The sequence below is a fragment of the Leopardus geoffroyi genome, chromosome A1, assembly GCF_018350155.1.
Source record: "Leopardus geoffroyi isolate Oge1 chromosome A1, O.geoffroyi_Oge1_pat1.0, whole genome shotgun sequence".
Taxonomy (NCBI): Eukaryota; Metazoa; Chordata; class Mammalia; order Carnivora; family Felidae; genus Leopardus; species Leopardus geoffroyi.
The window spans coordinates 149,379,233-149,396,809 of NC_059326.1; the positions used below are offsets into that span (position 1 = coordinate 149,379,233).

Below are 17,577 nucleotides of genomic sequence, written 5' to 3' on the forward strand. Positions count from 1 at the left end.
TTCATTGTTGTTACTTTTTGATATTTGAAAATTTTCCCACTATTTCCTTAAAATCATATTGAATACTATAAGCAAATCTTAATATACTACACATTATTAAAGACATGAGATAGCATTTTCTTGAAAAATTGATTGTGAATTTTTTGCATTTGTTTTTTCTGGCCTATCCAAATTTTCCTTACATTATTGATAATTTTTTTTTTAATTTTTTTTTCAACGTTTATTCATTTTTGGGACAGAGAGAGACAGAGCATGAACGGGGGAGGGGCAGAGAGAGAGGGAGACACAGAATCAGAAACAGGCTCCAGGCTCTGAGCCATCAGCCCAGAGCCTGACGCGGGGCTCGAACTCACAGACCGCGAGATCATGACCTGGCTGAAGCCGGACGCTTAACCGACTGCGCCACCCAGGCGCCCCATACATTATTTATAATTTTAATTGCCTCATTAATAAGGTCACATGCCATTAGACTACTATATGTAACATTATGTGTACTACATGCACAAAGAGAATCACTTGTACAAAAAAAAAGCTAAAATTGTAAAATTTTAGCATGGAAGCCTTAAATTACTCTGTAAAATTATATTTACACAGTAATATGTTTGAAAGGGATAAAAATGATTTATTGCCAGAAACAATAAAATTTTGTGAAAAAGTAATAAAATGTATCATGTTTTCTTGTATTTTCAATTTGACCATACCTTTCTAGCCAATACAGAAGAAGTGAAACTGTTGTTTAAAAATTATTATTGAATATGCTAATTTCAAATAACTAAAAAAGATGTAATCTAAAATATAATATATAAATTTTATAGTTGCACATATGCCCAAGAAAGAAACTTTTTGTCTAGAAACTTCCATGACTTCGTAAAATGTACATGGTACAGAAATCACCTGAATATTTTAAATTTTGTCCAGAACAGTCTGTCCTAATTAAACAGAACAAACACAGAGAATCTTCCTCCTTCATGTTGTCTGAAATTATCTGTAAAAGCATCATTTCTTTTACTTAAACTTTGATTCTTACTACTTTGGAAAGTCTTCAGAGAACATTAGCACTCCAATATAATGCTAACTCTTATATATTAAAAAGATACTAATTTTAGATCTCATAAAAGGCTATATTTCCCAGAAAGAGTGTGTTTCTTGAGCCTTGGAAAGGAATGTGCAGAAGAGAAGAGTCACAGCGTGGCATGAACTGGAGTAGAAATCAAAAACAGAAATACTAAGGACGCCATTTTTCTACTTAAGGGCCATGTTTAATGTAGGTATTGTGCTCATACACAACCAGGTGTGACCTTGAAATGAGAAGCTAGGAAATCAAGTGTAAAGTTTTTAATTTTCTTGGAGCAATATAGAGGGAATATTTTCCTGTCATCCTTTCACTTGGACTCAGAAATAACCAGCTATTGTCTGCCCTGAGATACCCACTTATAATGGTCAGCACTGCAACACTGAGCAGCTCTGTGTGCATGAGGAAGAGTATTCAGCCTTGTGCCTAGACCCCTCCTCTTTCTAGATATTTAAAACATTCTATGCTTTTTGTTTTCTTTCCATCCTTCTCCATTAAATGATGAGTACCTTGAAAAGAGAGAGAAAAAAAAAAAGTTCAAATACAATTCTCATATTCTAGATTGGGATGACCAGAGAGTGGAAATGACACCCATGAAAAGAAAATTGGGAGGAAGAGTAGATTTGTGGTACAGGCTGGAGTTTCACCAACATAACACATTTGGTTTTACACAGACTGTCTGTGGCGCTATTATGACTTCATGGGGCAGGGCAAGGGGCTGTATTAAAATCCTCCAATGATGGCAGCATTGAGAAAAATCAGGTTAAGTATAGCAGGTTTAGGGCATCACTTTCAAAAAGATGACCAGTTTAGTATCTAAGAGATACCAAATGGAGAACATTTTCTCCATTATCGTTATTAAATCACCTTGTCAGACCTCTTTAATCTTTATGATTTAAACTTTGGAATCCAGCATATTAGTTTCCTGATATACATGAATTTGGTATCCTTAATCTTTAACTCCTGTATCTGTCATTCCTTTCCTGGAATTCCAAGTTATTTAAAGTTTCAAAGTAATCACATCGAATCTGTATATTTTCCACCAAGTTTCCATGACTCACATGAGAGGGAGAGCGAGAGAGAGAGAGAAATCTTATCCTGAACAAAATTATGCAGTTATGTATATATTATCATTTTTCATCTTGCATGTTGCTCTAACCAATCTCTAATTCTTTCCTGCTTCCAGGAATCAATCCCCGCCACACACACAACCTTCCCTAGAAATGTTGTCTTCTGGAAAGGTCTTGGATTGTGAGTTTAAGTCAAATTCTTACTTCTGTTCTTAATGTGTATCTAAGCCTTTGTCTCTAATTTTAGAATCAAAGACTTTGCTTTCCTTTTGAGAATGATCAGAAAGTACTGGGATTTTTTTTATTTCCTGTAGTCAGGTTTTGTCTAACTTCCCAATATATGCACAAGACTGCTCTGAGAGGTGGATATAATTCAAATCAGTTATTTTACTTCAGATAGTAAAAACCTGTGTCCTCGGAAAATAACTTTTAATTCATCACCTGTTTTTTATTAACCATAAATTACCTTTAGCTCTACCCTCTCCTACCATTTCCTCCCTTCAGTATAGAATTTCTCCAGCAGGAATGCAAAGAAAAAGCCGGGGCAGGGGGGAACCTCCAATTTCAGCTTTTGAGTTACTGAAAAGACTTTGGAAAATACAGGTGACACAACAGGTTGAGTAATTAGGGATTTGGGATCTTGCATCCCTGGATAGTAAGCGTCAAAAGTCTTATTAATGCTGATGGCTGTGCTATAAGAATACCAAATTCAGACTTCTTCAGCAATGACTTGGAATATATAAATTTAAATATAATTTATATATATAATAAATGTATATATAATTTATTTATATAGATATAAAGATATATGTAAAATTTATATATAAATATATAAATTTAAATATAAACTTGGAAAAGTTTATTATAACCTATACATATGCAAATAATACAGAATATAATAATAACAACTTACACTTCTTTGATAGTCCTTACACTCAAATTGTGTGGTTCGGGTTCTCACAATTAAATGAACAATATTCTGAGCTAATCTGGTAAGGGAGGTGTTTTGTCTCACATTTTAAGTTTATATTCTCTTCTTAACAATTAAGGTATTTATCTTTAATAAACTGTATATATATATTTTTAATGTTTATTTCTTTTGAGAGAGAGAGAGAGAGAATATGAGCTGGGGAGGGGCAGAGAGAGAGGGAAACACAGTATCTGAAGTAGGCTCCAGTCTCTGAGCTGTCAGCACAGAGCCCGACATGGGGCTGGAACCCAAGAACCAGGAGACCATGACCTGAGCCAAAGTCAGAGGCTTAACTGATTGAGCCACCCAGGCGCCCCTGTAGAACGTGTTTTTAATCCAATGCTGTGTTTTCCTTTGTTAGTCAAAAAGTGCTCAGTACTAGTACTGAGCTCCATAGCTTTTCCAGACAAGCTCAGTAAGAAAACTAGGAGACTGTAAGAAATAGAATGTCTGGGGTTTTTCCTTCATAGGATGGTCTTTCTAGTGACATTGGTCAGAAAAGAAGTTCCTTTCCAGTCAAATGGTGATGGAATTTCCTAAGGAACTGATTTTTTAAAATCTTGCATGAAAAGCTGAGAAATGTGTGACCAGTGACTCAAGAGGCCAGGACGGTAGGGGTGCCGTGGTGGCCTAGGCAGCTTGAGAAGGTATCTTTGGGGCATGTGAGCACAAATTTTGTGGCCTTAATACAAAAGCTGATGATATAAGCAGAGAAAGTGCAGTAACTATGAGGAGGGTAGGATTGATCTCAGCATGAAGACAAGAGGGAAAAATAACAGCAGCACAAACAGCGGTGTGGAAGTTATAATAATAGCTGCTATGTATTGCGCATTGCTATTGCCAGATACAGCGCTAAGCACACGTGTTCACGTAATTAAAAACTAATTGTCTATTTTAAAGGTGGAACTAAGGATAGGTTCATTATCTTCTAAATGAGTGGCTACCAGAGAACACAGATTCATAAGATAGGAATAAAACAGAAGCAAGTTTTAATATCACTTCCCATCTGCCCTTGATGCATTGTGGAACAGAGGGGAGGATCAATGGAAGCTTATAAATGTTCAACACTACGGGCAGTGGATAGCAAACACTGATGATGGAAAAGGGAGCGGGCACTCTGCCAGCAGACTGCAGGACACTAAGACAGTTGGCCCTTCCCTTGTTGAGAAGGGTGAGTCATTGCAGTTCTCCAGATGGATCCCAGCAAGTGCAGAAGCATTGGCTCAGACTAGGTGTATGTTGACTCAAGTTGCTGTGAAGAGATGGAATAGGGCAGTGGTTTTCAATCCAGAACAACTGTTGTCAACAGAGAGGACATTTGGTAACATCTGGAGACAAATTTGGTTGTCATAACTTGGGAAGTGCTACTAGCATCTAGTGGGTAGATGCCCGAAATGTAGCCAAGCATTCTATAATGTTCAGGACATTACTTCAACAAAGAATTATCTAGCCCAGACTGTAAATGATCCCCTGTTGAAAAACTTTGCAATAGAACACAATTTGGCTTTAATTAAGAATACCCAGGCATCCAAGTTTAAGGTGCTCAGTGGCAATTAACAAATCAATCCTTTTGAAAGTAATATTTTATTGCTAAAAGGATATTATGGGTGATTGAAATATTCTATATCTTAATTATGGCATTAACCAATGCCAAGTGTATACAGTTGTCAAATTCATTGAACAGTACACTCTAAATAGATATGTTTTATTGCACATAATTAGTGGCTCAATAAAGTGGATTTTAAAAACTAAATCATAATCTCACCCTCAAAATATAGTATTTGTATTTAAATTCAAAAACTGCTACATAATTTGTTTACTGGTTTCAACAAACATTTCAAGGAGTGTCTCTATGGAGACATAGACACATGGGTGATCAGAAGAAAACAAAACTTGGTGCCCTGAGAGCTTACATGCAAGTAGAACATTAGACTTCTTTATATTTCAGAACTACATACTTCAATGGTCAATCCACTGAGAAAGACAGAAAATTAATTAAAAAGTGACATATGGAGGGGGATCCCAAAAGGGAGTTGTTATGGGGAATTTGATAATATAACACTTCGAAGCAGCAAATATGTCCATTAACCCTTCCAGTAACCCTATAAAGTAAGGAACATTATTGTCCCCATTTGAAAGATACGGGAAGGTCATGCAACTTGCCCAAAGCTAAATAGTTAGGGTAGATTGTGCATTTGAATCCATGTCAGTCTGATTCCAGGTTATAATACATTGCCTGGAGTGTGCAACTCTGGGGAAATGTGCAAGACCAAGAAATTATACAAGAATTATGACAATTCGGAACCACTTTAGCAAAGTTCCGAGAGTATATATAACAAGTGGAAATTGAATTCTTATAGAGGCACTGTATAAGATTTCAGGAAGAAACTAGGTCTCTGTAGAGGAGATGCTATCTGTTCAACCAAACCGTTTCCAATTTCCTCTAGGACACACAAAAGTCTCAATTCCTCAGACTCCCTGCATCTGGATGGTAGTATATGACTGATTCAGATAATAGAATTTGGCACAAGTGGTGCACGCCATTCATTGAGCTGATGCCTCACACCCCTGTGTGAGTCGCTACTTTCTCTTTCTTAGCATGGTGGCAAGCAGGGTCAACCCAGAGGACTGAGTGGAGGCACAAGAGGATGATGACACTTGAATCACCATGTGGAAGATGGCATGCTGAACATCTGATTCCGACTGTGACATAGTGAGAAATAAATCTTCGCTGTATTAAGCCATTAAAATTGGGGGATCATTTGGTATATTACCTAGCTTTAATTACCTTACTTAGCCCAGGCTCCATAAAGCAAAAAAGAGAAAACTGATAAAGTAAGTAATACTGCAACAACTCGCTATGTGAGAAAAAATTTATGATGTTTTAGTTTATTTACATGCTAATATTGTTCCAGAAAACATCTGAGGTACAGAACAAAGACACATACCATATAACAAGATAAAATAAATTTAAAATTGGGGAGGAAAGTGAAACAAAGGTAAATAAATTTAGAAAAGTAGATGGAGCCGGGAGTGAGATACGCGAAATAGATCCATCGTCTCCACTAAAGATAGGTCACACTTTTGGCTCTAACATTCTAGGAACCAGTACAAGGAGGAAATTACAATCAAGTTTGTTATTCACAGTGCTCATAAGGCAGAAGCAAATCAGCTACCCAGGAGAGGCATGTTTATTCTAGTTTTCAGACCAGAGAAAAATTTGTCCTATGGGGCCTTAAAAATGACAATGTGAAATGTATTGAAACACATCCTACAAGGAGGGGGTGGGGAGAGAAACAACCTCCACAGTAAACCCAGCAATAAGATTCATAAGTCTGATATTTATAAAATCTCTTAGTACAAAGTGGTAAGAAGATGCTGAGCACAACTCATGTTCGATGAAGCAGTTTTAGAATGCTGTTCGGTGAGGGTCTGGTTTAATTGACAGATATGGAGAGAACTGCAAATTAAACCTAACTTACCCTATGGAATAATTTTATAATTAGTTGAAATGATTAAAATAATGTTTGGTGAGTTCAGTAATAATTTTCTCAAACTGCATAAATATTCTCAAGAAATTCCCATTTTTCTTAATTGTTAGTTCAAAGTGAAAAGCCAAATACAGAAACTGTTATAGCATAAACAAGCACATCTTGATGGACTGTGTTAACCATATAGTTGCCAATCCATGGTCCAGAGAAAAAGGGGTGCCTTTGATCTAATTTCTGGTCAAAATATAGCAGCAGCATGGGGCGCCTGGGTGGCGCAGTCGGTTGGGCGCCGACTTCAGCTCAGGTCACGATCTCGCGGTCCGTGAGTTCGAGCCCCTCGTCGGGCTCTGGGCTGATGGCTCAGAGCCTGGAGCCTGCTTCCGAGTCTGTGTCTCCCTCTCTCTCTGCCCCTCCCCCGTTCATGCTCTGACTCTCTCTGTCTCAAAAATAAATAAACGTTTAAAAAAAAAATATATAGCAGCAGCTTAACATGCATTGACCAGCAGTAATGGACCTGGTTATAAATAAAGATTTCCATAAATCTTAAAAAAAAAAAAAAAAAAGGTTGGGGGGCACCTAGGTGGCTTGGTTAAGTATCCAACTTCAGCTCAGGTCATGATCTCACGGTTAGTGGGTTCAAGCCCCACATAGGGCTCTGTGCTGTCAGTGGTGTGTCTGCTTTGGATTCTCTCTCTCTCCCTCTCTCTCTGCCCCTCCTCCACTCATGCTTTCTCCCTCTCTCAAAAATAAATAAATCTGAAAAAAAAAAAAGATGGGATCCTTATTGGCACAATCCTTCACAATCATCACATTTAATGCACCAAAGTTCATTCTATTCCCATTTATTTCCTGTTTTTTCTTCCACTCTAACAAAAAAAAAAAGCATTTCCTTTTAGAATGATGCATCAAATTGATTTTCAAAATTCCCTTCCTCACTTAAATTGTGTGTGTCTCTAAACTAAATAAATAAACCATTTAATCACTTAGTATCCCAGTTATGGAGACAACGGGGAAACGCCATGGTAAATTTAAAGAAACCTGTTCAAAACAATGATAAATACCACTGCAAGTTAAGTCAAGATGGAACATAAATATAGTTAGAATCAGTGACTTTCAAGTTGAGAAGTGTTAGTTTCTGTATTCATCTTATACAAATGTATCTACCTCTACCTGCCAACACTGAATGACAAATAATTATATTAGGAGTTGATCTGTCAAAAAAGTGAATCGTCCTTAAACCTACATTGAGATCAAGAAATAACATTGGAATAAGAAACATGAAATGCTTTTAAGGAAATAATGGTGTTCAAAAGTAATGAAACAAGAGGAAGAGCAAAATACACAGCTTGATCAAGTAAGCATTTTTTTTGGCATAATTTTTTCTTCCAGTTGGTCATCACTAAATCATTCAAAAGGCTGGCAGAATATTTTCCAACCCTGATTGCTACAGTGGAATTACATTTTGTCTTTTCCTAAAACCAGGTGTTATTTTCCCCTACAAATGTAAAATTTCAAATACAAGTTAACACAGAGTTCTGATTTTAATTCTGTAGTATGAGATATTCTAAAAATTTAAGACCAAAAGAAACATGTTAACTTGAGTTTTTCAATGTAGGATAGAAACATAATTTCTTTACTAAAGAATCCCTTTCTAAATAAACTCTAACCTAGTTCTTAAAAATCTTATATAGTAGGTGTTGAGAGAAATGACAAATATTGTACTTTAATTTTTAGAAATACTGTTCTATATAATGTAACTTCAGTCTCCAAAGACTCCTCTGGGTCTAGAAAGTACACTGCTCACTCTATGATATACACCCTACTCAGTACTTAAAATAATTGGATTTTATTTTTAAAATATAACTTTGGAGTAAACTTCATGTCCCTAAAGATGTTTTCTATTTTGTACCAATATGTGAAATGTCTCATTTCTCTTGAAATTCATTTTATAGCAAAAGAGTATCATACTGAATCAAAAGTTTCTCTAAGATAATTCACATTTTTCTTGCCAACTATAATGACTAAATTTAGATTGTTAGACCAATAAATAGTGCATGATACCTGTTCCAGGTTTTGTACTCCTATATAACAAACTACCCCAAACTTAGCAGCTTAAAACAATATTTTATTTTTTTCTCTTACAGTTCTGGAGGTTGATGGGCTCAGCTGGGCAGTTCTTGTTTAACATAGCTGATGAAATCATAGGCAAATCATAACTGTGGCTGGAGTCACCTGAAGGCTTCTTTACTCATATATCTGGTGCCCAGGCTAGGATATGGCAGGAAGAGCTGGAAGCTGATCTGGCCTATTTTTCCCCCTCATTTCCTCCCCCTCCCCCCACGAGGCTTCTCCAAAGGGTTCGCTTGGGTTCCCTTACAGTCCTGGTACACTCAGGGTGGCTAGACTTCTTACATGGTGGCTGTCTCCTCTCAAGAAAACATTCCAAGTTGCCTGAATGGAAACTTCAAAGCTTTTGATAAGTCAGCTTCAGAAATATCTGAATGTTACTCTATTGCATTCTATTGGTCAAGCAGGTCTCTAAGGTCAAGAGTGGGGGGAGTTAGAACCCGCCTCTCAAAGGTAAGAGTTACAAAGAAATTGTGGCCATCTTTAATTTACCACAATGCCTATTCAAAAAAGAAGATTAACACATTTCTTAAAACTTTTTCTTCTCTCCATAGCGAATTTTAAGAGATTGAGATTAGCTTAAAACCCCGAAACTCAGAGTATCTTAGCTATTTAACTAATTTATTAATTGGTCACTAATTAGCAATGAAGAAAAATGATATGGAAACTAATAAGAAATTTTCCCTAGAGTTCAGTTTGGCTTTATGACAAAAACATTCTTTAGAAAATATTTTTAAATAACTATCAAGAATGTGTTCTGTGGGTAATATCTAGCCATTGACAAAAAGGTGAGTAATCATGCAAGGAATCAGTGATCTCATCAACTTTCAATCCCATTCCATTTACCTTCTAGTTACCAAGAGCATCAAAAAGCTGCACCGTGACTTTCTGAGGGTATTTAGCACTCCCTGAATTATGCCAGCTGCTGTATCACCATCAAATGGAGCCACTCTGCTTCCCAGACGTTCCATGTTTTGATATGTTCAGCACAGTCATTTTCATTACCCCTAGAGAATTATCATAGAAGCATCATCTGACAGAAAGGTATTTATTAAGCAAAGATAAATGTTTTATGTAACATAACTGATTCCTAAGTATAGATTGATGATAAGAAAGTGTGTTCTTCCAATGGCAGGTGATTTCCTTAAATAAAATGGCTGTGTTACTTCTAGGTGTCTGTCCTGGTAATTCACTATTGCTTAACAAACTATTTAAATTTAAATTTAACTTAACAAATTTAAATTTTTCTAATATTTATTTATTTTGAGAGTGAGAGAGAGAGCACGCACACACACATGAGCAGGGGAAAGGCAGAGAGAGATGGGGAGAGAGAGAGAAGCCCAAGCAGACTCTGCACTGTCAGCACAGAGCCTGACATGGGGCTCAATCCCACAAATGGTGAGATCATGACCTGAGCCAAAATTAAGAGTCAGAAGTTTAACTGACTGAGCCACCCAGGTACCTCCAAACTATCACAAATTTAATGGCTTGGAAGAACAATCATTTTATTTTATCTCACAAATTTGTAGATCAGCATTTTGGGCAGAGCTCTACTGGGCAACTCTTCCTCAAATCGCATTGACTGGGGACACTCACTGATGATATTCAGCAGGCAGCTGGACTGAGCTGGAGGATCCAGGATAACTCACTCCCATGCCTGACACCTGAGCTGACCCCTTTTACCTACTTTTGGTCGACTTCTGGGGACTCTCCAGGAGGCCTCTCCATAAAAGTAGTCAAACTTCTTACACGAATGTTCAGAGTTCCCAGGGCAAGTGTTCCAAAAGACAGGAAAGGACGCTGTCAATATCATAAGACCTGGGCAGGACACTGGTACAGTATCACTTATAACAAATTCTCTTGGTCAAAATAGAGTCCACCCAGATTTGGGATGAGAAGGCAGGCTCTATATCTTGATGAAAGGATTTGCAGCTATCTTTATTTTGGCCCAGGGCCCATGAGGAGGCTGACAGTTCTGAGGCCATTTGCTAGAATCTATCCTGGAGTTCCCTTTGGAGTTAGACGAAAGCCAGATATGCAGGGGAGACTCAAACAGTACGAATTAGAACTAACAGTGAACCAAATACAGGGGATATTACATTCATTAGACTGAAAGGGACAATTCAGAAATACTAAATGTGAAAACATTTCCCAATTATAGTCAGATAAGAATCCTTTAATATATAAAAGCCCTGAACGGGACATTTAAAAAATTTTAATGTCGTACATCCTCTATTAGGAGGAGAACACCAGTTATAATGCATTACATGCATCTCTACTTAATCAGAAGTTACCTGTAGAAATAAACTTATTAATTTTTTAAAGTGGAGTTTTTTTTTGCGGGAGCAGGGGGCGGTTGGAGATGGGGAAGCATCACTTTTCTCTTACAGAAGATAAGTAAAGTATATGTTAATGTATATATTTTATACTCAGGTTTCAAAGCAAGACTTTATTTACTGCTGCTGTATTAATGAGCCATCTAGGGCAATATATGCTCTCCCACAGATGAATAACATAAAACTTAGGTTAGCAGGGCTCTTCACAATTTAACCTAATACGACTTTCCCAGCCTTATATATCACTTCCCAATCCCACGAGTCAAAGACCACCAGAAACACACTTACAATTGAACAAGCTGGGTTATTACTCACTGCATCAAGGGAAACCAAATACCATGAAGAGCTATGGGCATCTCGGTAAAAAGATGTCAAGACTTATCAAGATTTGGGCTTGTTTTCTGTGACTATGTCTATTTTACCAAATCTCACTTAGCAAAAAGAAAGACTAATCCAAGGTTAAGGTGGTAATTGGTGAAGAGACAGAACTCATCATGTTAGACTGGATATGGTGATGTTTGGTCATTTTTGTTACTTGGACAATGTTATGTTTTGTCTATGTTCAGATATGAAAATGGAGTGATCTTACTCTTTCCTTGATCCATCACTGACACAGAGTAACTTCGTCTGATGCTGATGTTCTGTGAAATTGTTTATGTTCAGCAGAACACCAATCCTCAGGCCAGGCTAACTCCAGATATAAGAAGCTGCTTTTCTCTTTCACTCTCTGAACATGCCATACATCGGCCTTGAGTTTGCTCTGCCCTGTCTCTAATTCTGTTCTATTTAATAACCTATATTTTTCAGGAATCCTTCCCTTAGCAATTCATCTCAATTTTCTCTCCGACATATTTTGTACTACATAGTGTTTGGTTACTTCAGTTTATGCTTTGTTTCCTCGTATAAGATCACGGTATACACCTCTCTCAGCGCTGGCAGAGTACTGCAAATCACAGGCTGCTAGCATTAAAAGAAAACAAACAAACAAAAAATCCCCAAAAAAGAAGAGGTAAAGGTTTATTTTTGTGTTCCATAAACTCGGTGAGACTGCGTCACTCAATTCAGTACAATTGTTCTGGAATCCGGCCCCCAAAATCCTGATCAGAACTCGACAAGAAATCAGGTTTCACTAAATTGCACGTAGAAACGCCTTGGGCACTTACCCTCCCGGCCTCCCGAACACACACAGCCAGTACCTCTACCCGACCCCCACAAGCAATCCGGCTCTCGCGTCGGACTACGTTTCCCATAGTCCTTCAGAGCCGACAAGGCCATGCCACGTTCTGAACTACAATTCCCACAATCCTCAGACACCACCATCTTGTCTCATTTTCTGTGGCCGCTCCCCATTTCCCATCTTCCCTTCCGGGTCTTACACACCGGAGAACAAGGTCGTGAAAAGAAGAGGACTTGGTTTGGTACTGTCGTTTCTATCGTCTAGGGGCTCTGCGCTTTTCGCAGAACTTCCAACAGCGCTATGTTGGGACAGAGCATCCGGAGGTTCACAACCTCTGTGGTCCGTAGAAGCCACTATGAGGAGGGCCCAGGGAAGGTTAGTGTGTTAGGGGCCCCGTTTCGTTGGGGGAGGGGGCACTTAGCTGCGATTTGCTGAACTCCAAGGCTTCCCAAGGACCGTGGAGAGGGAGACGGTAAGCAGGAGAGGTGAGCTGGGACGTCGGGTAGCGTTCCACTTCCCCCAGGAACCAGGGGCAAAGCGCAGGACCCCGGTTGCACGCCGCCGGCGGGTAAAGGAATGAATAGGAAGAGCCTTAGGCCCCACTTGGCCCTAGCGCTCCCCTCCGCGCCCTCCGAGATTTGGAGGGTCCCTGAGGCCAATGCTGCAGATATTTGTGGCTTAAAGCCGAACTAGAGGTCACCGGACTCGGAGTGAAGGTCGTCGGAAACACAGGAGGATGTGAGGGCCTGTGGTTGTGGGTCGAGTCTAAGCTAGTTAAATTAGAAGTATTAAATCTCTTTAGTTGAAGTTGGGTTTAGCGTCAAGTATCAATAGCTTAAGTCGAGTAGTTAGCAGTGATCGAGGCCTAGTAGGAAAGGGCGGAAGAAGGGTTTTCGATGGTAGCGCCGCTTGGTTATGAAAAAGTCAGTCTTCGTAATTCAGTTAACTTTGCCGTGTGCCTTTACAAGGTGACTAGTTTCTAACAAATAGCAAACCAGAATAGTGCATTCTTTTTCTAAAACAGGTCCCCTGAAGAATAAATTTTTCGGCTTTTCTAAAGTAAAAGGAAAACTTAACCAGTGTGATACACCGGAGTTAAGACCACTGCCTGTGCTCAGTAAAGCCAGTGCTTTTTTTTTTTTTAAACCTTATATTGTCCTACATGAAGGTCATAGGATGTAAAACATAATGTTTGAAATACGATATTATATATGGCATACATAACCTGATTATGTAAAAAAATACCTAACATCCCCTGTGTACGGCTATAATCTATAAAATCAGATGATTCAGTTTCATTTTTGTTGGTTATTCTCTTTTTTCCCCAACAGAATTTGCCATTTTCAGTGGAAAACAAGTGGCGGTTACTTGTTATGATGACTATGTACTTTGGATCTGGATTTGCTGCACCTTTTTTTATAGTAAGACACCAGCTGCTTAAGAAATAAGGATGTTTTAATTAATCCATTAAACAGGTAATTAATGGATTTCTAATCTTAAAACATTGTTTTTCCTTATATTTTTTTCCTCCCCCCCCCCCCCCCCATCACACCCACACAGTGTGTAGGGCTGATTTCTGGAGTTAGTGTAGATGTGGCCTTGGTGGAGACACGTTGGTGAACCAATAAACAAACGTTTCTTTGCCTGAAAGCCAGTGTTTATTGGATACTACTGTTTGTCAGGCACACTTCACATTAATGTCATCTAGTTACACCTAGCAAGCCTGTGAGGTTGGATGACTTCACCTGGCCTAAGACACAAAGATGTTAAGTTGCCTCATATCCATTAACTGGTGATAGTGAACCAGGATTTTTAGCCAGTCTTGTTTCAGTTCACACACGTAACCAGGTAGAGTTCTGATAGACTAATTAACGTTAGGGCAACATATGTTTGTGCATACCCCAATCAGTCTTATGTGCTAGAAGATTAACAGATTCTTTGTGTGAGAAGAAAAGATTTATTTAGCATAATCAGAATTTGCCTCAAAGCAACGTTTTGGGAAGATCTGTGGAATGATTGGAATAAATTCCAAAACTATCCTTTGGAAAGAAAAGACTCTATTCTTCATAATATACAAGGGAAGTTCTTTATCCATTGATGCGTAATGGAAAGATTTTGGTGCATATGATGAAGCAAATCAGTATGAATAAAGTCATGATACTGTAAACGCTTTCTGATGTACCAAACTGATGGACAGACAATATGTGTATGAAAGTACATGGTTTTTGTTTTAATAGGTGAGACGTTTTAAATACCAATATATATTTTTTTTTATTTGCAGGTGTGAAAAGGAGCATTTTAAGAGGTGCAGTGTCTTTGAAAAATGGATCAAACTCTTGAATTCAACATACTCAATATGTTTGTAAATAAACTTATGGCATGAATCCTTAATGCCTCTTCTCTGAAACCTGGAATGTAATAATTGTGCTGACTTTTTATTTAGGAAATGTTCTAGTATTTGTTTGCTCAAAATATGTGTAAATTTAGCCTATTTCTTGGTTTTAAATTTTGAGATTTAATTTTTGATTACTAGGTCAGGACCTTGTTGGTAATTTATGTTATATAAAATGCAAACTTGACTTTGTTGTCCCAGAATAATTTTTTTTGATTGAAAAAGAGGAAGAAGTGTACATTTAGTCTTTACTTGAAGCAGTAAAGTTGTTTTTCTTCATGAGTGACAATTACTTAATCATGAGGAAAACCAATAGTGAGTGTATAGAGTGAAGTCCAAGAGCTTTTTTCCCTCCAGGCTTGTGATCTAAAGCCAAATTTTTTGCCTTGATAAATTTGCTATTGACCAATACTAGTTTTGTTTAGACTGAATAAAAGTAGAATATTTGAAATGAAATGTAATAGCATGCAAGATAAAACATAGAAATACTCCCAAGTTTATTCTTGAACTTTAGTAGACATGGACTAAAAGATGCCTCTGAAGAGTAATTGTATCCGTGAATCAAATTTATGTTATGGATGGTAAAATGCTATTAGCTACTTAAAATATAATGACGTAGTTCCTAGAGCTTTGAACTGGGGCAGGAAAAAGGTAGTTGCTGAATGTTTTAATCCTAGTTTGGTCACTTTTGGAATACCACTTGTATTAGAATGCCATAAAATAGAGGCTGTAAACTAGTGGTGTATTTGAGCTCTAGACTTTTTGGTGATTGGGGGGCTATGTTTGTTTTTTTGGGTTTTTTTTTTTTTAACGTTTATTTATTGAGAGAGAGACACAGAGCATGAGCAGGGGAGGGGTAAAGAGAGGGCAAGACACAGAATCTGATGTAGGCTCCAGGCTGGGAGCTGTCAGCACAGAGCCCAATGCGGGGCTCGAACTCACAAATTGTGAGATCATGACCTGAGCCGAAGGCGGTTGCCTAACCAACTGAGCCACCCAGGTTGGGGGGCTATAGTTTAAAGCAGTGTTTAAAAACTAGAATAATTACAAGAAAGTCTCTGTGGATTCTTAAAAAATTGCTGTGGGTGGTTCTACATTTCTTCATGGAACAAAAGAGCTGCCTCACCATATTAGAGTTCCTATATACCCCTAATGTTAAACTACTAATTTGCTGGAGCTCTAAAAACACACTTCTTAGTTTATGTGACAGGGCCTATCTTTACACTCTTCAATAGCTACATAACAACCATTTAAATATAGATACAATTAAATCTTTATGACTTTGCCTGGCTTATTCCCAGTACTTGCATGTCATTGTCCTTTTGTTTTTTTGTTTTTGGTTTTTTTTGATTATCCGTTAATGAATCAGATGTCTTCCTGCGTTTTTGTAGCATTACTGCTTTCTATCTTTGGGAAAGTAGGAAGTTTAAGGTTCATAAAATGATTTCAAATTCTTGGTTCAGATCTGTGCCATTAAATTACAAATTTAGCTGTCTTCATTTTTTTGGAGGATCTAGGAATAGTGTATATCTTGTATTTTGAGATTCAATAACTATATAAAAACATTTTAATTTCTGGCAAGTCCTAAATGATTTTTTTCTGATGTAAAATATAAATCAGACTTTACTTACTATTGATTGGACAGCAGAGTCTAGGTAGATAACATCTGATTTATTATATTTGTCTTCCTAAGTTACAGTATTTGAGGATTTTACATGAATGAGGGAAAACCTACTTTGCCCATCCTGGGAGAGGAGCACAGATTGCCCCGTCATAAAAAGGCTTCATTCAGCAGCTATACTGAGTAGTAGTATACTCAGAAAACACCAAATGGGATATGTATGTAGAAAGATTTGTTTTAAGAAACTGGGTCATGTGATTGTGGAGGCTTGAGAGGTCCAAACTCTGGTGGGTAGCGCTGAAGGCTGGAGATCCAGAGAAAAGTTGCTTTTCCACTCCAAATGTATCTTGGCAGAATTTCCTCTTCCAGGGGGTACCTGGCTGGCTCAGGGCATGAGACTCTTGATCTTAGGGTTGTAAGTTGGAGCCCTACAAGATGTGAAGCAGGCTCTGCACTGATAGCAGCAACAAGCCTGATGCAGGGCTTACACTCAAGAGCTGTGAGATCACGACCTAAGCCGAAGTCAGATGATCAACCAACTGAGCCACCCAGGTACCCCTGTCTTTTTTTTTTATTAAGGTCTCCTACTGATTGGATGAGGCTAACGCACATTATGGAGAATAATCAAGCTTTAATGAAACTTCTTCAATTTAAGTGTTAATCTACAAAAAACACACATATCCAGAATAATGTTTGACCAAATACCTGGACATATGGCTCAGTCAAGTTGACACATAACCATGACCATTTCATATAAGAATATGCTTCCATCTACCATATTTTAAAGTACTGGCTTGGCTTTTTTTTTTTTTTTTTTTTTTAATTTTTTTTTTTTTTCAACGTTTATTTATTTTTGGGACAGAGAGAGACAGAGTATGAACCGGGGAGGGGCAGAGAGAGAGGGAGACACAGAATCGGAAACAGGCTCCAGGCTCTGAGCCATCAGCCCAGAGCCTGACGCGGGGCTCGAACTCAGACCGCAAGATCGTGACCTGGCTGAAGTCGGACGCTTAACCGACTGCACCACCCAGGCGCCCCTTGGCTTTTTTTGAAAAACCACCACAGAATGTTTTTGGTTTTTTTCTTCTTTTTTCCCCTATACTGGCTTTTCAAAATTCAAGCCAACACTTAAAACTACAAGATTCTCATAAAAATCCAGATTCTTTTGGAAAACTTAAACTGGAAGGACTCATACACGCATGGCTGAAACTAAGCTAGGCAAAGTAAAGTACCCCACAGGGATGCTTCCTTGACTCCAGAATACCTGATTAGGGATTTTGCAAGGGGCCAGAACCCAGCCATTTGCTTTTAAGAAAACTAT

The 17,577-nt window shown here is 38.1% G+C and overlaps 1 protein-coding gene and 1 non-coding gene across 2 annotated transcripts; both read left to right on the forward strand.

Annotated features, from left to right (window-relative positions):
• Positions 1 to 12,405: 12,405 nt before the first annotated feature.
• Positions 12,406 to 14,627, forward strand: LOC123607996 (cytochrome c oxidase subunit 7C, mitochondrial). The gene is made up of 3 exons (XM_045497307.1): positions 12,406 to 12,618; positions 13,575 to 13,718; positions 14,525 to 14,627. Exons 1-2 carry the CDS (start codon positions 12,544 to 12,546, stop codon positions 13,689 to 13,691), a joined length of 192 nt encoding a protein of 63 aa, XP_045353263.1. The 5' UTR covers positions 12,406 to 12,543; the 3' UTR covers positions 13,692 to 13,718; positions 14,525 to 14,627.
• LOC123582102 lies at positions 14,362 to 14,424 on the forward strand. The gene has a single exon (XR_006704200.1). It is a non-coding gene; the product is annotated as a small nucleolar RNA Z39 (small nucleolar RNA).
• Positions 14,628 to 17,577: the final 2,950 nt, after the last annotated feature.

What these genes read in the sequence shown, in the direction of transcription:
- LOC123607996 (XM_045497307.1), top strand. Translation starts at nt 12,544, where the DNA reads ATGTTGGGACAGAGCATCCGGAGGTTCACAACCTCTGTGGTCCGTAGA. An exon ending in ATGAGGAGGGCCCAGGGAAG is followed by an intron (nt 12,619 to 13,574) that starts GTTAGTGTGTTA and finishes TTTCCCCAACAG; the next exon opens with AATTTGCCATTTTCAGTGGA.